The sequence below is a fragment of the Leuciscus leuciscus genome (assembly GCF_965113295.1).
Source record: "Leuciscus leuciscus genome assembly, chromosome: 12".
In the NCBI taxonomy this organism is placed as follows: domain Eukaryota; kingdom Metazoa; phylum Chordata; class Actinopteri; order Cypriniformes; family Leuciscidae; genus Leuciscus; species Leuciscus leuciscus.
In genome coordinates, this window is record NC_138736.1 from 22,267,784 (window position 1) to 22,284,535 (window position 16,752).

Below are 16,752 nucleotides of genomic sequence, written 5' to 3' on the forward strand. Positions count from 1 at the left end.
GTCTCATTCAAGCATGCTTACGCACAAATTTGTGCGTGAAATGTGCGTACGAATGTGTGAGAAGTTGTGAGAAGATTTTTCGTGAGAAGTTGTCCTGTATACATATATGAAATACTCCACGCAATTATTAATGAATGAGACCCAATGTCTTTTTGTTTTTGTTAACAATTGGTTGTTATAATATTTCCCATAACATAGTTATTAGTTTAATTGAGGCCAGTGTAAACATAATGACTTAATAATAAAGGCTGTGGGAAGCTGTCTCATTCTGAAGGAAGTCGCACTTGCCGGCCACATACATCTCATTTCAGTAAAAAAGTGACCATTATAAAATTGACTGTTATTCCTGTAATTTCTTACTTTTGAATCTAATGGTTAACTTCTCTGAAGTGAGGTAGCCTCAATGGTGTATTGAAATTTCATAGCATAAGAGGGTTGAACAGGGTCAGTGAAGCAAACATTTTTTTTATAATCTTTAATAAAGTTAAAAATTTATATTTTAATTTTAAAAAAGAGGCAAATTAGGTGCCACAGCAATATGAATGGAGCTCATAGTGACTGTTTCCTATAGGCGCTGAGCGTGTGATCTCTCTGAAGATGGAGATCCCTGGATCAATGCCTCCCCTCATCCAGGAGATGCTGGAGAACTCAGAGGGTCAAGACGGTCAGAACTCAGAGCGGAGCAACACGGACAAGAACAACAGCAGTTCCACGAAGACCAAACCCTCTGCCCCCTCCCCGGAACCCACAGACGATTCTGGGGCCACTTCCTCCAGCGAGGAACCCTAGAACTAAGGCAGCTGTAAGACATTACTTTGGACAGTACCGGTAGACTGGAGGCCGACCTCTCCAGTGTGTTGGATTTCTGGTCGATTTTTGCTCGTTTCGTGCTTTAAGAACTGATGATGGCTGGAGTATAATCAAAAACACAACTGAAGAATCAAGTCCTACTAACATCAATATCATAGGACTGAATAACACACACCCTGCAGTGTGCATGTGTGTGTCCCAGATGCCCACCTCAGGTCTCCTGTATGGATTTCTTCATGTGCATGATAAGCTGTTACTTTTATTAAGTGATTTTTTACTCTGTCCTCTCATTTCAAGCTGATCCATTTATTGTACATATCAATGTAACATTTGTTGGTGCTTTTTACAATGTCTAACATGATAATGCGATACATTGAGCTGAAATCCTTTAAACTACACTTATATAGAATGTTTTTGCTTATAGACATTAGGGAACTCAAATATGTTATATTGCTTTGTATATTTAAAGCTGTTTCAATTCTAAATTTTAAAGCTCTGTGTTCACTTCTAAGGTGTGGTGAACCCACTGATGATGGCTGGAGTATAATCAAAAACACGACTGAAGTATCAAGTACTACTAACATCAATTTCACTTTCCATACACTAGTGAACTCTTAACAGTAATCATGATTAGAGACCTTCATATGGAAGAAATCTTTTATTATTGACTTTAACCAATCATTTACCAGTTTAACTCTTTCTACTAAGACAAATTACACATTTTAATTCAACCAGAACAAACAGTCATACTCACCCTCATGTTGTTCTAAAACCATATGACTATCTTTACACACATGAGAAGATACTGTATATATTTATATATATATATATATATAGAGAGAGAGAGAGAGAGAGAGAGAGAGAGAGAGAGAGAGAGAGATAGCACACCATTAAAGTTTCACAAAAGCAGTTCAAACATCTCATGCACAATATTCCAAGTCTTTTTCTGTTTTGCTCCTAACACAAAAGTAAAGCAAACTTGATTTTATGTCAGTCGAGTGCTGCAGTAATGAGTCGTAAAACCGGAAAACAAGTTAGCATTTTTGAACTTCCAGTTCTATATTCCTCAAGTATAGAGATTGTTTTTGTTTATTTATTTGCTCGTGCAAAATATTCTAACCCAAACTTTCCAGCATGTAGGTTTTAAATAAAGTTTAATGGATTTGCCAGAGGGGCTCAGGATGGAGGCGTGCGACCGTAGTGTATAGTTCATTTATAGCTTTTTACTTCAGGCTATGGTGTTTAGGCTTCAAAATTACTAGAAGTTGTGTTTATGAAGATTATTTTGATGAACAGGTGTAAATATACAATTATTGTTGGTCGCTGCTTGTTACCTGCAATAATCCCAAAGCCAATATAAAATCTTATTGGCTTTTTGTCAACCAGCGTGATACCAGGGTTGGCCAACACAATTACGTCATCCCTGCAGCACTCTATTTTCAGTCATTTTCTATCTCAAAGCTGTCATATGCCATCAGAAGACATCACACAAGTCGTATACACACCTTCTATGGTACATTTATGGTACTCTTTTTACAGTCTCAGTCCCCATTAACTCTATGGAAAAGAGCAAGAAAGTCATACAGATTTGAATGACATGAGGATGGTAAATAATCACAAACCTTTAATTTTTAGAGGCATTTAAGCAGTGAAACTACCCATCCCATGTGGGTGAAAAGGCTGATATGATTGTGTTTTGAAATAATTTTGAAATTGGCAGAGACTGGTTCACTCAAACGCACATCGATTCAGGGCCAAGAGACCAGAATCACCAAACTCCTTTACATAAGTGTCTTTTTTTTTTGCAGTAACTCAGTGGGACATTGCAATTATTTACAGCATGACTGACAAGCCTATCATGCTGCAGTGAGCATATTGTACATGTATCTCTGTGTGCACTGCACTCATTGGGGAACCTTGTTTTGTGTACAGATAAAGTTTTTTGTTTATTACTATTATTTAATTTTCAAGTGAAACAAGACATTTGTTTGATCTATGATCGCCTTCAGCTCTGATCAGGAAGTCGACTCTTTCTCTAAAGAGCTTCATTTAAACTGATCCTGAGTTTGTAAAATACCTCCTACTAAAACACAAGTGTCGCTGGATTATCGTTTTTGCAACAGGACACTATCTTTGGCTGATTTATGATAAATTCCAATGCTATGTTTCTTATAAAGGTGCTGGCTGTGTGGTTGTTTGTAAAGCAGTTTGTCTGCATAAAGACATTTTAGTTATTAAACTCTTAGTGCACTTAAACTGCCCCCCTGAGAGGACCAGGATAAGACAGATGTCGTATTATTTTTCATGAATTGATGTCATATGTTTTTTTTAATGAATTGATGTCTTTATTTAATTTTTCTCTTGTATGAGTGGATAATTTTGTGTGATGGTTTAACTTGGAACATAACTGTAATCAACTGATCTAATATTTTTTTCCCACAGGGTCAGATAGGGTCTTTGTTTACTTTTTTTACTTAAAAGGATAGTTCACCAAAAAATCTGCCATTTACTCACCCTCACATCATTTCAAGCCCATACGACTTTCTGCATGAACTTCTTTTCTGTTCCAAGGAGGAAAATAAGTCTTATGGCTTGTATATAAGATTTGGATATCACTTAGTCTAATTTTTTGGTGAACTGACCATTTAAAAACATTCTCCTCCTGTCTCACTGCACATCTGCTCTGAAAACATATCATTAGGGAGAACAAACTCACTCATCTGAATGTGAACAAGGAATGACAAAATCTAGACAGTATGCAGTATTTATCGTTCTGTTTTCTTTTTTTTTGTACCTCATCAATCTACATCAGAAAGACGAATATTTTTGCTCTACATATTTTGTCTTCAAAAAAAAAAACTTGCTTTGATTTTTGTTTGAGCAGCATGCGTCTTTGAAGTTAACAAGTGAAACAGCTCATGAATGTCTTTACGAAAACCCCAAACCACCCACAATTCCTTTCGCATCTACAATCCTCAATCATTAAAATGTTAAGCTATGAAAGCTGTATCCTTTGAATTATGTACCCAATATGCTTTGTTACACAGGAAAAAAAGATAACCCATTTTATTTTACTAGCTAGTTGACATTGTGTTTGATGAGTTAGCATATATCTAACTACCATAACTTTATGTCACAAGAGATTTTCAGAATCCATGTTCAAAACATGTTTTGAAAAAATGTCTTTCGGTAACAAGGGTTATCAAATGTGTCTTGTTATTCTTTATCAAAATTACCTTGCATGGGCCGGCTTGACTGCAAAGGGTCCAGGCATCTCATATGGATTGTTCAATAATGCTTTTTGCTGAATGTGATATTGTTCTAAGCTTGTGTCATGGCAGAGATGCAACAGTTGTGCTTGTCTTTAATAATAGGAAACATAATTTTGCTGTTGTCATACTGTATGTCGAAACCATTGCATTTGTGTGCTGGTCTCTGTACATAAAGAAAAGCAAGTGATGCAAATTTGTAATTTTGATTTTGAAAAAAAAAAGAAGCTCTTTACGAGCTTACGTGAGCTCTGAACCAATGGAAGAGCAGATAGACCAAAACCGACATGTACTAAAAATGTTACTGAGATGTTAGATGTTTTTATCTTTTTTTGATTTTTCATTGAAAAGCACACAAACACAAAGTTGGCCCAAATTTAACCTACAAAAGGAACAGTCCTTTAACATTTACAAAACATTTAGTTTTTTCTAAAAAACAAACAAAACTAAAAAACAGTTCATAAGGATGAAATTATCAGCTTGTGTTTAAAACCTCTAAACCCAATGAGTTTAGATAATGACAATTCAAGAATATCGTTTATCAAAACCCTGAGTGTTTGTATCCAATTGTAAATTCCTTTGTTTTGCTTGTCTTTTTTAGGACATTAACAGTGCTTTAGTTTATGTTTACCATTGCCTTTACCATGAATCCTTCTGGCAAAACAATAAAACATTTATTTATTTTAAAATGTTTGGAAGTACTTGGGATGGTCCATGTTAATGTATGCGTAAAGTGTGAGATAGAGTTAGAGGTTGCGGTTGTGGTTGATTTTGTTCAGTTCTTTCATACAATGTTAAATGTTGTGCTGTTACAGTTGTCTAAATCATTATTTTTGCATCCTTGGAAAACTTTTCTATGCAGATCAACTTCTGGTTCTGCATAACAAGAGCACTATTTTAGCTCGTTTTTAAAAACGGCAGGATGAGTCGACATTTCTGTGGTAATAAACAGCATGTCCTGTCATTGTCTCTCAAACATTTTGCAACATTTCAGTCGTACTGCCATTGCTATAGACTAACAAATAATTTACATTTCATGTTTATTTCCAAGTCATCTCAAAAAGGTAAGTCATCTCTAACGTTGAACCATTAAAGGTGCTGAAGCACAGCAGTCTACATTTCTAAAAGCTGCTCAGGACAAATACAATTCAATGATAAAAAACAACATTGTCAATGTATCATAACAATAATAATAATAATAATATAGCAATAACGATAAAAAGAGTAAAACAGCTACACAGTAGAAAGAATTCAACATCACAATTGAAGAAATAAAATGGAGGGTAAAATGTACAAAATTCTGCAGGGCAGAAGACAGTGAACCTGTTCTTCAACAAGGATTTTTCTGGACTGAGTGTGTGTGAGTTTGTTTTCTAGTCAAACATATCGTCGTCGTCATCATCATTATCAGATTCTGCAAAATATTTGACTTCTTTCTTGGCTCGACCAGATCGATCTCTGCCTGAGTCCAGACGGCTGAAGCTGTTCATGCCTGCGTCGTCATCATCTTCATCGTCAGACACTGCCTTCTTTGGTTTCTACATGCAAACACACATACACAACATAAGACTGTACTCTTCCTCATGGGTCCAAGATCCAGAGTAAAAAAAAAAAGTGCAGAACTGGACTTATCTGACTACTGAGTATAGCTTGAGTGCAGTGCGCAACATTATTTACCACTGTGCATCACAGTTCTATTGTTTATAAAATATTGTGGTTCTGCCATTATTTTTTAAGCTTTAACTGGCATAGTTTTGAAACTATGGCTACTTTTCTCTAAAATCTACACACAAAACATGCACATAACAAACATAATTCAAAACTATTTTAACTTCTAAAAATTGTGTTTTTTGCATAGCAACTCTACACAAATGATTAGCCATATGTACCGGTACACCAAACTACACTATCTTGTGTCTTTTACTTGTTCAGTGTGCAGTGGAGAGCACAGGAGTTTGTTATAGCACTCACACGTACATGTAAGTGCACAACACTGTATATACAGTATGTAAAATTGTTGCTTGAGCTGTATAATGACACTATTGGCTTGTTAGAGCTGCTTTACAGCAGAATTTGAATTTGTTTCAAGACATGTTGTCTTGTATAAAGCGCTATAGAAATATAGATGACTTGACTTGTATTTCTATTTATTTTGTAAATATATACTGAATATACATACCATGAGGTAAAAAAATAAAATTAAAATAAAATCCTCAAAACAGTACGTTTTAATTTTTAAGTAAAAAATTGTATTATATGATCATTGGGTATAACAATCATAAGAAAATGAGTGTGGCATTTAAATGGCAGTTTTGAATTATGTTTCTAATGTAGAAACAAACTTTTTGCATTTTGCAAAAGATTGTTTAACAATTTCAAACTGAATATAATGCAGATACTACTGCATTATCTACATTACATTCAGTGTATATTCAGTATATATTGTGCTTGCAGTTTTGCAGACTTGGTCTGAACATTAGGTATATGAGTGAATGGTTTTCACTTTTCACAAAGTATCACTTTTACCTCTGGTTTTACAGACTAAAATACATTTTTGAGCTGTTTTAACTGAAAACAATTCATTAAAATATGTCAGGGCCACTGTTTTGTCTCAAGATACACACCAGTAATGCTGTTTTCTATGGCACGTTTATAAAAGCTACTTAAATACTCTAATTGAACTAAGGCCTAATCCTGGCTTCATCTAAACCCTGTCTGTGAAACAGGGCCTTAGTGGCAATTAAAAAAAAAACTGCAATCTGCATTAAACTGCAAACAGCTTGAGTAATCAGGGGTTTAGCATCGGCTAAAACCCTGATTACTCAAGCTGTTTGCAGTTTTATGTTATTACCAAAATAATCAATGGCGAAAAATCAAATCACATGAAAAGCCATTGTGAATAATACTACCCTGAGCTATGGCCTGCAAAGTTATCAACATAAAGATCTTAAATATTTGTTTAATGGCATTTTTTTACTAATTACTATGAATGAAGGCCAGTATCACTGATACCAATACTAATACTGATACCTCTATTAAATTGACTTGTTTTTCCAACTTACAATGAAGAAATAAAATGAGTATTTATAGCCATTCAACATTGTAGTATAACTGAAAGTCACGCCTAAACAGCAAATTATCAGATTGTTTTATTTTTTCATTTATTAACAAATGTTATAGAACATTAAAAAAAGAAACTTTTAATTAAAGTGAACTTTATTCACATTAACACATCATAAAATTAGGCACAGTTAAATGTAACATTTATTAACTGTATTAATTTAAGTTGAATTTTTTTAATATTACAATTAAGAATAACTTTTTTCTATTTTAATATATTTTCAAATGTAGTTTATTCCTGTGAAGCAAAGCTGAATTTGAATTTGAAGCAGAATCATAACTCCAGTCTTTAGAGTCACATGATCCTTCAGTCACCACTTTTGAATAAGAAACAATATCAAGACTATAAAACTCCTCAAAAAACGCGCACACACTCAAACCTGACTGCACATCACATTTTTGACTTTATTGATTCATGCTTTTATTCCGGAGTCCCTTTTATTTTATTGCTCCGGAGTCGCATATCAGTCACAAAATGCGCCACGGGGAAGAAAAAAACATCCATAGCCTAAGTCGCACTGGACTAAGTCGCATTTTTTTAGAAATTTATTTCACAAAAAATAAATAAAAAAATGTTACAGACAGTTCTCCGTTACGGACGTGAGCGCTCTAAAGTGGCACTAAAATAATGTTTTAAAACTTTCACAGAGACCTTAAACTGAAAGCACAAAGCCTGTCTTTAAATTTAATTTCGTTTTGTATTAATTTTATCTTAATTATAATCGATGTTTCATCAACAAATTGTCTGGATTTAATAAGAAGTAGCCTAAATATAGGCTATTAGAAAATAAATAATCAGGATACGGAGGCGCTGGCGAACCTGGAGCTCGTCTCATAATGAAACTCAGCGTAGGCCTATAAGGTAGCCTATTGCCTCACAGACCTGAGACATATAGATAGCTTGAAATGTCTACTTTTAAGCAGAACAATTCAAAACGAAAGAAAACAGACTGCGCTGCTTATGCAATTCGTATGAAATGTGCATTTCTCTCTGGCGCTGCGAAGATCGCGAGTCGTCAACTTCATCTGTCTAGCCGACACTGACATAAAAAATAACTGTTTTATTAGTAAACAATTAAAATGTCTCCTGCTATATTTTACATATTTGCCTGTTCCTTACAAAACACTGACAGTGGGGTTTTTGACGTTTTTTTTTTTTTTTTTTTTTTTTGAGCAGCTGCGGACAAATTCTTTCGAAACACAAACACACACAATATTACGTAACACTCTGCGCTTATGTTTTAAAAAGATAATTTAACATATAAATAAAAAATTTTAAATAGCCCACTTAAAGTGTTTATTACAAATAAATGACTAAATGCTAAAAATTTATACATTTTAATGAACAAACATATGCGTTGCATTTACAATTCTGTGAAAACAACCCCCACTTCCCGCGGCCCTGAATCAATGTGTTAATTTCCCACTCCTAATTATTTTATAATAGACAGATAATATGATGCATTTTTTAATAAACTATTTAAAATGCATTACATTATCTGCATTGATATACTGTTTTTCACAAGCTGTAATACAGCTTATAGGATTATTATTAGTAGTGGATATATCACTCACCCTGCTTGTGGCAGTCTTTCCAGTCTTCTTCACAGGGTTATAAACCTCCTCCTCTGAGCTCGACTGCTTCCTCTTCCTGCCTCGGCCTTTCCCACCCCCTTTTGGTGCTGCTGGTGCTTTTTTAGTGCCTGTGTCTGAGTCTGAGTCCCAGACGCATGTATCAGGCTTCTTGGCTTTTACTGGAGCTTTCTTCTGTTTAGGTGCTGTGTCTGCAGGTTTCTTAGCTGGAGAAGAACAAAATGATTTTAACAGACTGGAAACTGGTCATTCACATCTACTTGTTAAGATCATAACTGGGCTGAACTGGTGAGCTACATGGCCAAGTAAAGATCTCTGCAGGGTTTTTCCTGCATAGAGAATTATGGGGTGGCCGCCTCCGTCAAATTTCGTGCCACTTCCGGCTCAAAGTGCTCAATAGTGATGTGTGGATCACGGTTATATCCGCGGATAATCCGCGGGTAGGGCGAGCCAAGTAATAAAAAATAACTTTCCAATTAATTGCGGGTGGATCGGAATGAGAAATAAATCATTAATGTGTTGATTTTAATAAAGACACGGGACTCTCATTTCACTGTAAGATGCAACGAATGTGCGTCACTCTTTTACTTTAATTTTAAACTGAACGCTTTTCTCTTCAGGGAAAACCAATCAAAGAAAACATATGCCTAGAGCACCTCCTAGTGGTCATTATATAAAACAAGTAAAAACCTGAGATATTGAGATATTGCTTTATTATAACTTAAAGGGACAATGTGTAGCTTTTTAGGTATTTTATTATCTAAAATGAATATTTTTATTCATAAATATGTCCTCAATGGTGTACAAATACCTCTGCTAATTATCTGACTTATCTTAAACGAAGAATTGATTATCTCTATATACATGGGACGGGTAAGTCCACGGCCAACGCGTTTCCACAACGCGTTTTCGTTCAGAGCCAGCGTCACGTGACTGAAACCAGCATAAGCGGAGGAGCAGAGCAGTGAGAGGCGCTTGTCACTGCCCCGGCAAGTTTAAAAGGCTGCACTGTACGGTTATTTATAATGGAGGACCATACATATGCTGAGTCACAGGATAAGGAGTCCTCGTCGTCGAAAAAGTCCAAAATAGACCGTAAAAGGACACGTGACCGGAGATTACAAAAAACAAGGGTTAATGTCGGGATAGCTAATGCAGGAGAAAGCTTTCAAAAGAGACGCTGAAGTTGCCTGCTTTCTTCTCGACAGGTAAGTCAATGTTACGTTCTTAATTACAAGCTTTTTTACATTGCTTGGTTGTGTACTTTATTATATAATATACAAAAATATAACGAATAAAGGCGGTATCACTACTAATTACCATAGTTCATGTTTTTCACAGTCAGTAATTCATACTGTAACATTCGTTTGTTTGTTGTGTCAAGTTGCAGTTTGTTTGAAATAACAAACCTGTTCACCCGAAGAAAAACTCGAAGTGCTATTAGAACATCCTGTCATAGCTTTTTGGTACATAACGGCTCCCGTAGATGCAACACGCATTTGAAAAAGCGAGGCGCTGGAGAGCACTATTTGTTTGAATGCAAAATACATTTTCACCACTAGATGGGGGAAAATCTTACACAATGTCCCTTTAACAGCTTTAAATAAAAATATACACAAGCTTAAAGGGATAGTTCACTTTGAAATACATTTTTGGTATGTTTTAGCTTACCTCAAGGGCATCCAAGATGTAGGTGTCTTTTTTCCGCAGTAGTTTCAATTTTTATATTTTTAGGTCAAACCGTTCTTGTCTGTCAGTCATATAATGCAGGTCTATGGTCACTGTCTCAAAGAGCATGCACAGAGTCCAAATTAAAACAATTCCCCGTTGTCCAAATTAAACAATTCCCCATCGTAAGTACACATTGATGGCCTAAGACACGAAACGAGCGGTTTGTGTGAGAAAACGAACAGTATTTATATCGTTTTTACCTCTTATACACAGCCATGTCCGAGTGATCTGATCTGACGTGTACGCAGACTGGTGCATAGATATATACACTAGATGTCGCCTTGTCTACGGCAGTTCATTGGAACGAATGTCTTTAAGGCGACATCTAGTGTATATATCTATGCACCAGTCTGCGTGTACGTCAGATCAGATCACTTGGACATGGCTGTGTATAAAAGGTAAAAACGATATAAATACTGTTCGTTTTCTCACACAAACCGCTCGTTTCGTGTCTTAGGCCATCAATGTGTACTTACGATGGGGAATTGTTTAATTTGGACGACGGGGAATTGTTTTAATTTGGACTCTGTGCATCCTCTTTGAGACAGTGACCATCGACCTGCATTATATGACTGACAGACAAGAACGGTTTGACCTAAAAATATCAAAATTGAAACTACTGCGGAAAAAAAGACACCTACATCTTGGATGCCCTTGAGGTAAGCTAAAACATACCAAAAATTAATTTCAAAGTGAACTATCCCTTTAACAGAAATTATTCTGATTAGAGTGTTTTCCAACAATGATGTAATGAAACAGGCTTTAATCCCTTCAAACTTAAATTGTCACTGTGTTTAGGCTAATTAAGGAAATGTAATTTTGCCAAAATTAGTACTTTTATTTTAAATAAATGTTCATTTAAAAGCAGCCTACTTCAGTGTAATATCTTCATGCTGATCTTTCCATCTTTACTCTCATCATGTTACGTTGCATTCGGAGATCGACTACTTTTGACTGACAAAATTCCAGCCACCGGAAACAGTAACTGATCAAATGAGTCGTACAAAACCTTTCTTTTTAGTAAACTTTGTGTACACAAACAATGTTGTCAATGCTCGAGTTCATGTGTAGAGCCCCTGGTGATACTTCAAGCACAGTTTCATGTTGTGTCGAGCCTCCTTAGTGTTTTAAAAATAGCGATTTTGATGCTATCATTGTAGTGCCCCTAGCACTCCCATTCAAAAGGCATTTTGACCGAAAACGAAAATACGGTCAATCTTAAAAGTGGCGTTTCCATTCTAATTATGCTTTTACACGAATGTTTGACTCGGGTAGATTAACAAAAATAGCCTAGGTTGCAATTTGGCGAGAGTTACCCTTTAAACATGATCACTCATCACAGGTCGGTTGCCGGTCAGGTACCTTTTTTAGCTGGAGGTTTCTCAAAAACAGAACTGTTGGAAAATGATGAAAACCCTGGACCCCTGTCATCATCACTGTTTGACTTCACATCTGAAGAATAAATAAACATTATTAACACATGCACATTATTAACATGATAAACCACCACTGAAAACACACATACCGTCATCGCTGCTCTTGTCAGCATACTCTGTTTTAGATGACAATACAGGCTCTGGGTCCCTTTTCTTCGCTGGTGAAGTAGGCCTGAAAATGATTTAATTCAAATGAAAAAGAGTTGGAATCCATATTTGATTGTCACTTTGAGAATAATAATAAAAGTATACTACATGGTTTCATTAAATGGGTGGACCTCACAAAAAGTTGCCATTATTTTCAGATTCTTGTTAGGCTATTGTAAAACTTAAACTGCTTGTGACAGGCTTTGTGAGATTCACCCAAATGTGAATATTTAGACAGAACATACAAAGTAAATGTTGTTTTCGGAGGAAAAATGTCTTCATCATCTTCTTCATCATCATTTTGCTGCTCTGTGTTTTTATAGGAGTGAACTGGTGATGCTGAACCATCATTCTCCTGTTCTTCGTCACCACCCTCCTCTTCCTCAGAGAAGTCAAATGTGTACTTGGCCTTCGCAGCTGTGAAACAACACCACAATAGAACATTTCAGGCTATGTTTAAAATGTCATGTTTTCATATGAGAAGAGTCATTTAAACACAGTATGAACATGTTACTTTTGTTGGAAATTCAACTTAAACTCTGCGGTATTTTTTGTCAATTATTTCTTCCATAGATATATAGTTAAATGGGGTTTTTTTCACCACACTCACGTGTAAATAACACCGCATTTACGATCATATCACTCAGGCCTGGTTTAAATTATTAAAATTACATTTTGTACAGAGGTATTAATGGAAGCACACACACCTGAGGCTATTCAATTTTGTATAGAGGTATTAATGGAAACACACACACCTGAGGCTCTCCTGGATGTGGTGTCCCTGGGAATAACAGGTTCACTTTCATCCAGCTCATTATCGGAACGATCATCATCACATTCATCATCTGACCATGGATTCCTTTTTTTTACTTTCTTAGCTGGACCTTTAGCACCTGGTGGCTTCCTTTGTTTCGGAGTACCTGAAGATAATAAATATATATATAAATATAAAAAAAAAAAATAAAAAAAACATAAAAAATGGTTTTGAAAGTAAACTGAAGTTAAATATAGTGCCAATATTCATTGTTACCAGGTTCTTTCTTCTCTCGCTTGACCCGCGGAGCTTTGGGTTTGGCTACTGGGTTGGGAAGGCCGGATGGAGAAATCAGGGAATTCTCTCCTCCATTGGAGCCCAGCGTGCTGTCCTCATCAAACTCCACCTTCAAGGCTGGATCTACCTCACTCTGAAACCAACACAGACATCATTAGACACAGACACACACTGTACCAGGCTTGACATTTATTAGTTGTGCTTCAGCCTATTTAGGTATAATTGATACATGGCTCTAGACCTGGGGCCGTATTCACAAAGAATTTTAAGGCTAAAAGTAGCTCCTAAGTGGCGAATTTAGGAGCAACTCCTAAAAATAATGGGCGTGTCACTCGTAACTTTAGGACTCCTAATTTTTTTCACTAAGAGTAATTCACGAAGCATTTTAGCCCTAAAAGTAGCACCTAAGTCTGGGACAGCTTAAAAGAAGTCGAGAGGACTCCTAACTCACTAAGACCTATTCACAAACCGCTTTTTGTGGCATTTCACGTTGCAATGTTTTGAAATGCGTATGCGGCGGCTACAGGAGCTTCCCATCGCGAGGGAACAATTTTGCATTGTAGGCATAACTAGGGATGCAATAACGCCACCCACAAAAACCAAAACTAGGCTACTCATTGCATGTAAACTAATTGTAACGTTTCATTGTGAATCAAATTAAAATGTTCTTCTCTTTGCAAACGTAGGCAGAGGCATATAGTGACAGATTAATTCAATAATGTTGCAAAGATATTGCATCAATCCATATGTTTCATTAGGCTACTAGGCTATTTGTTTTGCCTTACTCTTTATTCATTTAGGCTATTTATTCAGTTATTCATCATCTTCCGTCCTTTGCACTACTTGTGTAGCGCACGCATTCTCAGACCTGTCACTCATCATCATAGGGGAGGTGTTTGGAATCATTCCCGCGTTACAATCATCAGCCAATCAAGGTGGTCACTTCAGTCAAGCTCGTGCATGAGTAATGACGTCATCCATAGCAACGAAGACTCACTCTTAGGGCGTTTTTCCACTGGGTTCGTTTGCTGCGGTCCGAACCCGAGTGCGCTCGTTCCCGGCGCCCCCCGCAGCGTTGGTCTGGTTTCACACTCAATTAGTTGTAACGAACCCAGGTGCGTTTGCAGTGATCTTACGTCATCGCAAACGCACACGGAAAATGCATGGATAATACAACTCGACTGAGCATAGCTGTAATTTGTCTGTTTTTTTGGTGCTATTATGCACAACATAGTGAGAGACATCACCTCTTCAGTGTCCCACAACGTTCCCCTGCCACTCATGGTTGTCGTGTGTGAGGAAACAATGATATCCACAGTGATACGCATGCGCGGGATACTATACTTCCTGAACAAGCGCGCACCCGAGTCCGTGTTGTTTGCACATTAACGCGAACCGCGCCACGGTTCGGGAGCAACCGAGCTCAGACCACCTCCTCCAGGTAGTCTCGGGTTCGGTACTCTAGTGCGCACCCGGGTCCGATGACAGCGTTCACATTAGCGATTTTTCATGCGAACCGTGCCCCGGTCCGCACTAAACTGCCAGTGTGAAAGCGCCCTTAGTTTAGGAGTTGTCATTTTTCTTTACTAAGAGTAGGTCTGAAAGGCGTTGTGAATAACTTTTAAGAGAAAACTCCTAGCTAAAATCATTTAGTGCGATTTAGGAGTACTCCTAGTGGTAAGATAAAATGCTTTGTGAATACGGCCCCAGATAGGCAACTTCAGTCCTGAAGAGTGGAGCTCCAACCCTAATTAAACACACCTGAACAAGCTAATCAAGAGCTTCAGGATTACTAGAAATCTTAAGGCAGGTGAGTTTTTATCAGGTCTGGAGCCCAAGTTGCCCAGCCCTACTCTAGACAATTACATAAACTAATAATCACAATATTAATATTGTATTTTCACAAATAAGTGCAGTTACTAATAATATTACATAATATTTCTAGTTAAAAAAATATATTTGGCAGTAAAGCACTGAGTTTGAGTTGGGATGCAGACATAAATTTACTTACATAAAGAACAGTAACATCTGTAAGTGTAAAAAAAAACCTCTTTTATATAGGGAAAAAATGCAAAGGTTCTGAAACTAGGACAGGTTAGACCAGCGATCAGAAACCTAAATGGTAAACCTAAACCCAAACCAGGCTCTTTGACAAAAATTATGTGGCAAACCACTTACGTTTCTGTGGTAACCTAGAGCTCCTGAACTCAGATTCAAGCAGCTACATAGTTTGTTTGTTTGTGGTGAAAATAAATATATTTTTTGAAACAGCAAAATTTTTAAAGTATATTAAAAAGTGTTTGGACAGACACATTTTATTGAAACTGGTGTTCTGCTGTGCTAATAAACATTTCACCGGGTACTTTCGCTTTTGCCGCAGAGACATTTTATGTCTCATAAATGTGTTGTATGATGCAATATGTCCGTATGATAATGCGCGCAGCTTTCAGTGGGCGGGACTGTTTGAAGTTAGCTATGGACCTAATAAAGTTACTATTATTGAAAAATATATATGTTTTTTCTATAATATAATATAATATACATTTTTGCTGTGGCTCTTTTAGGAAAATGCATTAGCCAAAAATAAACATTAAAATGTCTCTTTGGTAAAAAAAAAAAGAAAGTTGCCAACGCCTGGGTTAGACTCTACAGCCCTTGATTCTTATTTGTACTTGCTCGTTAAAATTTACCATTGTTCTTCCACAATATCATACATTTGTAGATCATGATAAACACGGGTAAAATCATGAATGGCTCCTCACTATCACTGTAAAAAATAACTATACAGTTTCTATAAATATAAATGCAAAAACTGAAATAGCTTCGTAATAACTGTTAATTGTATTCTCCAACTCCTGTAATATATTTAATACATGACATATTAATGTAATAACGTTCAGAGTAAATATAACACATTTCAGCTTCACACACACACACACAGGGTTTCTGCAGGGTTTGGTCAGTCAAATTTAAGACTTTTTAAGACCTTTTTATGACCATTATGATTGAAATTTATGACCTACACGAATTACGAAAAATCATTAAAATTCCTTTCAAAAGTTTTTTTTTTTAATTGACTTTCATTGAAAGTAACAAGATGTATTATTTAAATGCCTAAAGACAGCTCCAACGCCTTCTTACCCAGTGTGCAATATGCTTGATACTGATTATTTGCAACAGGCTTGAGCCAACTACTAAACACACCATCTTTGAGCCATGGCTCGTTAAATGTACACTTTCCCATTGTGATAGACCGGGAGATTTCAGTTAGGGCTGGGCAATATGGCCAAAAACAATTATCACGATAATTGTTTTATATTAGTCAATATCGATAATTATCACGATAAATGTCAAATCTTTATTTCTTTCAAGTTTAAAGGCAGACTGTTGCTTTTAAGTGAAAGTTGTAGAAACCAGAGCTTTAATTGTGGTTTTAAACTAACTTTACTCTTTATTGTCAGAAAATATAATGACAAACACTTGCTAAAACAGGTGAACATTTCACAAATCTGAGGTAGGACATTCAAACATTTGTCATTTGTCCTTAACAAAATAAATATCTTTATTGGGAAAATAATTACTTAGTTTCTGCATG

The 16,752-nt window shown here is 36.2% G+C and overlaps 2 protein-coding genes across 4 annotated transcripts in view; one reads left to right on the forward strand and one right to left on the reverse strand.

Annotated features, from left to right (window-relative positions):
- The window catches only part of LOC309511499 (retinoic acid receptor beta-like), a 327,730-nt gene extending 322,353 nt beyond the window's left edge, over positions 1 to 5,377 (forward strand). For both annotated transcript variants that reach the window (XM_082186743.1, XM_082186744.1), the window contains exon 8: positions 572 to 5,377. In XM_082186743.1, the coding sequence (XP_082042869.1) occupies positions 572 to 789 (218 nt within the window). In that variant the 3' untranslated portion in view covers positions 790 to 5,377. The remainder of the gene's footprint in view (positions 1 to 571) is intronic.
- Positions 5,103 to 16,752, reverse strand: part of top2b (DNA topoisomerase II beta) — a 65,544-nt gene continuing 53,894 nt past the window's right edge. For both annotated transcript variants that reach the window (XM_082186688.1, XM_082186687.1), the window contains exons 29-35: positions 13,137 to 13,290; positions 12,862 to 13,026; positions 12,352 to 12,523; positions 12,049 to 12,131; positions 11,886 to 11,975; positions 8,775 to 8,998; positions 5,103 to 5,617 (exon numbers count right to left, since the gene is read on the reverse strand). In XM_082186688.1, the coding sequence (XP_082042814.1) occupies positions 5,453 to 5,617; positions 8,775 to 8,998; positions 11,886 to 11,975; positions 12,049 to 12,131; positions 12,352 to 12,523; positions 12,862 to 13,026; positions 13,137 to 13,290 (1,053 nt within the window). In that variant the 3' untranslated portion in view covers positions 5,103 to 5,452. The remainder of the gene's footprint in view (positions 5,618 to 8,774; positions 8,999 to 11,885; positions 11,976 to 12,048; positions 12,132 to 12,351; positions 12,524 to 12,861; positions 13,027 to 13,136; positions 13,291 to 16,752) is intronic.